General features: G+C 40.7%; 1 protein-coding gene across 1 annotated transcript; it reads right to left on the minus strand.

Moving 5' to 3' along the window:
* Nucleotides 1-1,504: 1,504 nt before the first annotated feature.
* Nucleotides 1,505-3,158, minus strand: rasd4 (rasd family member 4). The gene is made up of 2 exons (XM_023412776.2): nucleotides 3,042-3,158; nucleotides 1,505-2,922 (listed from the first exon to the last, which is right to left on the minus strand). The coding sequence occupies exon 2, from the start codon at nucleotides 2,914-2,916 to the stop codon at nucleotides 2,290-2,292; it is 627 nt and encodes a 208-aa protein (XP_023268544.1). The 5' UTR covers nucleotides 2,917-2,922; nucleotides 3,042-3,158; the 3' UTR covers nucleotides 1,505-2,289.
* Nucleotides 3,159-3,831: the final 673 nt, after the last annotated feature.

Raw genomic sequence — 3,831 nt, forward strand, 5'->3', positions numbered from 1 at the left:
GGGGGGGTATTTGGACCTGAGCACTTCAACGGCCTCCCCTTGGCAGGTTTTGTTTAGGGGAACCAGGCACAGCTTTTTCGGGAACTGCACAATGATCTATTTTGTGAACCAGTTTAACAGGAGAACTGTTGTGTACTGTGATGCTCAAGAGCAATTCACTTTGTTTTGCTCAACTTTGACAGCCGGCCCCTCAGGCCTGGAGCCAGTCACTGTTTACTCTCACTCGTTAATTGGGATGTCACACTTGCTTTCATCTTACGTTGGACTCATTTTCCAGAGATGTGAAAAGTGTTTGAGATGTTATCTAGGGTGTTTAGGTTGTTCGCTGCAAACCAAAGTTATACGTAACAGATCGCATACACAATGCCAATCAGTCAAATCACTTAAGACTAATCCGATGAGCAATAATATCAACATACACATTTCTTCAGAACTTATGAAACTTCAGACAATTGGAACCCAATGCAGTGAAGTCTGTGTTGGCTCACTGCAATATAAAATGTACACAAAAGCGCTTTTATAAAAACTGATGATCAAATGTCCACATGTGAACATGACTCAAACATACTGGATCTCTTATTGAAATTTAAATTACAGTTTTAGGCTGAAGCCACAGGTAACAATATACTCAAGGGTCACATACTGAGCTGTTACTGGTTTTCCTGGCTTGTGTGTTTTGCACCAACAGATGGCGACAGAGATCTTAAAATACTGTTGGATGCAGAGGGTGAAGAAATCTGGAGCTCAACCTCTTGCATTTTCTTTCACTTTTCAGTTTCAATTCACTGTACAATTTGAATTACTAGTTTGCGTCACTTACTGCAAGAATATGAATACCAGAAACAATAAGAACACAGTGAATATGTTCTGTTGGCACCTGTTGAGTTACTTTTGTCACATGTTCAGATTCTGTGGCTGAAACTGGTTTGAGGAAGCAGAAAGTGAACCTGGTGGCGTGACCCCACCCAAAATAATCAGTATTCATGCTTCTGTATTATATGCATACTGCCAATGCTGTTACATATTTTACAGAGTTTTAGCTTCGTGTTTCCGCCTATTGTTGGGTAATAGTTTCTGCCTGAAAAGACATCAAAAGTCTGTCTGCTCTAGTAGGCTTTATACTGAACCTGACAGATTTTAGTGCTGAAAGGTTTCCTGACACCAAGAAGGCAGAAGAAGCATCCTAACCAATTATTAAATTTAATTTAATAATTGTAAAAATGACAGCAGTCCTACAATATAGCATTACTTAGCTTTAAAATTGTATTTTTGCAAAATGTTCCATGTCCTTCATGTATCAATGTATATATGTTTTGTTTGTTTATTTATTTCTATATATTGTCAATTACTGTTGCACTGACATGATTTCCTGGAGTACTTTAATTTGTAAGTGACGATCAAATATTTGTTTTTAATAACTTACCTACTTTATACAATTATTCACCTAAAAGTGAAATTTTCTACATGTAGCTGCATTAACATCAACAATTTCACACAAAAAATGTTACTTTTGGTCTTTTATTACACATTTAGATCCACATTCCAATTACAGTTGTTAAACAAACAGCAAAATAATAACATTTGTGAGAGTATGTAATTATAAAAAAAAAGAATTGAATTTATATATTTAAAAAAACAGCATAAAAACATAATTTTTAATGGTCATTTCAAAATGAAAAGTGCATTTACCGTTTTACATTGCATTTCACCACTTTTTCTTTTCAAAATAAGAGTTATAACATGCTTAATGACAAATTGTAAACATTATGTGCTACAGGTGAATAAGTAAATTAAAACAATTTACATGAGAGATATACATTTTGCGCAAACCACAACATATATACACACTTTATCTCAGAAAACAGTCTGTTAGCAACAGTCGAAATACCTTGATGTAAGTGAACATTTTAATTTGAAATTCAAAATCTATACATTGATCTAAACACCAGCAGCATGTCACCAAATAAGCAGCAACAAGATTACATCAAGTAAACAACTGAGTATTAAATGTGTCTTCCTTCAGGTTCGTAATTATTCAGGTGGCAGTCTGTTTCAGTTCAGTCTTAACACCATTCTGCTCTTCAGTCTCTTTTCCTCTCAGTTGTGAACCCCAAAGTGTCTTTGTTGGTCCGGATCGCTTGTCACAATCACTTTACACCAACACTGACTGAAGCCCAGACTTTTCTCCTTTCCCCTGTCCAGCAGCGCTGTGTTTCACAACATACCCTCCGTCTTCTCAACTCTCGTCCCTTCATTTAAAACAAAACATTTCTGCTCCCCTGTCTCCCATTACGACAGAATACAACTGTTGGTCTTGTTCATGGGCGGCCGAAAGTTGGTGTCTTTGGGAAAGGTCTCCCTGCGTCTGCGTAGTGCGGGGCTGAGGCGGCTGGGAAGGTTCGCCTGCTGCAGGAGCTCCTTGAACACCTCCACCACGTTGGCGTTCTCCTTCGCCGAAGCTTCCAGGTAACTGTTGTTCCAGTCCATCTCTACGGTTGACAGCACGTCCTCATTGGACACCTGCCGCTCCTCCTCCCGGTCCACCTTGTTCCCCACCACCACAATGGGCGTGTACTTGTCCTCCTTGATCTCCAGGATCTCATCTCGGAGGCTCTTGACTGCCTCCAGTGACTCTGGGTCATCCACAGCGTACACCAGTGCAAAGGCGTCGCTGTTTTGGATGGACAGCTTGCGCATGGCGGGGAAGGAGTAGCTGCCACTGGTGTCCAGGATCTCCACTGTGATCTTGACCCCGCCGATGTCGTACTCCTTACTGTGCATCTCCTCCACTGTGCGCCGGTGTTTGGGCTCAAATGTGTCTTGGAGGAAGCGCCGGATCAGAGCTGTCTTGCCCACTCCTGCTGCCCCCAGAAACACTAGACGCACCTGGGTCTTCTCCTTCACCTCAAGGGACATGCTGGCCTTTGTTTATTGGAAGAAAGAAAATGAAAGTAAATGTCCCAAAAACTCACTTACACTTTGTGGTTAATACTACTGTTAAATCACTATAAATTTCAGCACTCTCTGTCACTGACTTCTACCTTTTTAAAAAGAAAATGTCCTTTTTAAAATCTCCTCTTCAGCAGTTTCTTGATAGTCTTGAGCTTCCTTCCTCTCTCTTGTTGCTTTATAGGGTGCTCCTCTGTGTCTGTGATCCCACCACACACTGCCTTTTATGCCTGTTTTGGTGAGAGAGCTTCCATGCCCTCGTGCAGTTGCAGCCAATCAGCAGAAGGCAGCCTGTTGAAGTGTAACGTGCAGGCAGCCAATGATGGCAGAGCATGCAAATCAGTCAATTCAAGAGGAGAAAAGGAGGTGATCTCTGAAAGCGAATAAACAGCAAGCAGAGCATGGAAAATACTGTTTGAGTAGGGTCCTGATCGTACTTCCAGGTGGTCACGGAGTACCTCAGGGGGAAAGACAGTCATCCGCCCATTATTCTTATGCCTCTGTTGTGACAGTGTTAGGAAACATGCAGACATGGACACGAGTATCAGAAAAAGTCTTTTTCAGATTTTCTTGGGTTGCAGAAAGGAGAGCAGTACCTACGGAGGGCTTCCAGTGATATTGAGGTGTTTTCATGCCTGTTGTAGTTGATTTATTCACTGTGGTGTATTATTTACTTCCTGGATACGTTTTTTTTTTCCAGCACCACAAATGAGTACATAGGATGGATAATGAAAATTTACATAGTGTTCACATTTGTGGTAAGATGAAACATGATCTTACAAACTACACTATAGATTTCTGTAATTTTCTTTATGTTTCTATATTCACTCTATTCAGATGTAATGATAATGGCTTCCATATGCCAGTCTTGGAAGGAAAAGG

This window comes from Seriola lalandi, unplaced genomic scaffold (assembly GCF_002814215.2).
Source record: "Seriola lalandi dorsalis isolate HSWRI2012SDOR001 ecotype SW California unplaced genomic scaffold, Sedor1 jcf7180002054487, whole genome shotgun sequence".
Taxonomy (NCBI): domain Eukaryota; kingdom Metazoa; phylum Chordata; class Actinopteri; order Carangiformes; family Carangidae; genus Seriola; species Seriola lalandi.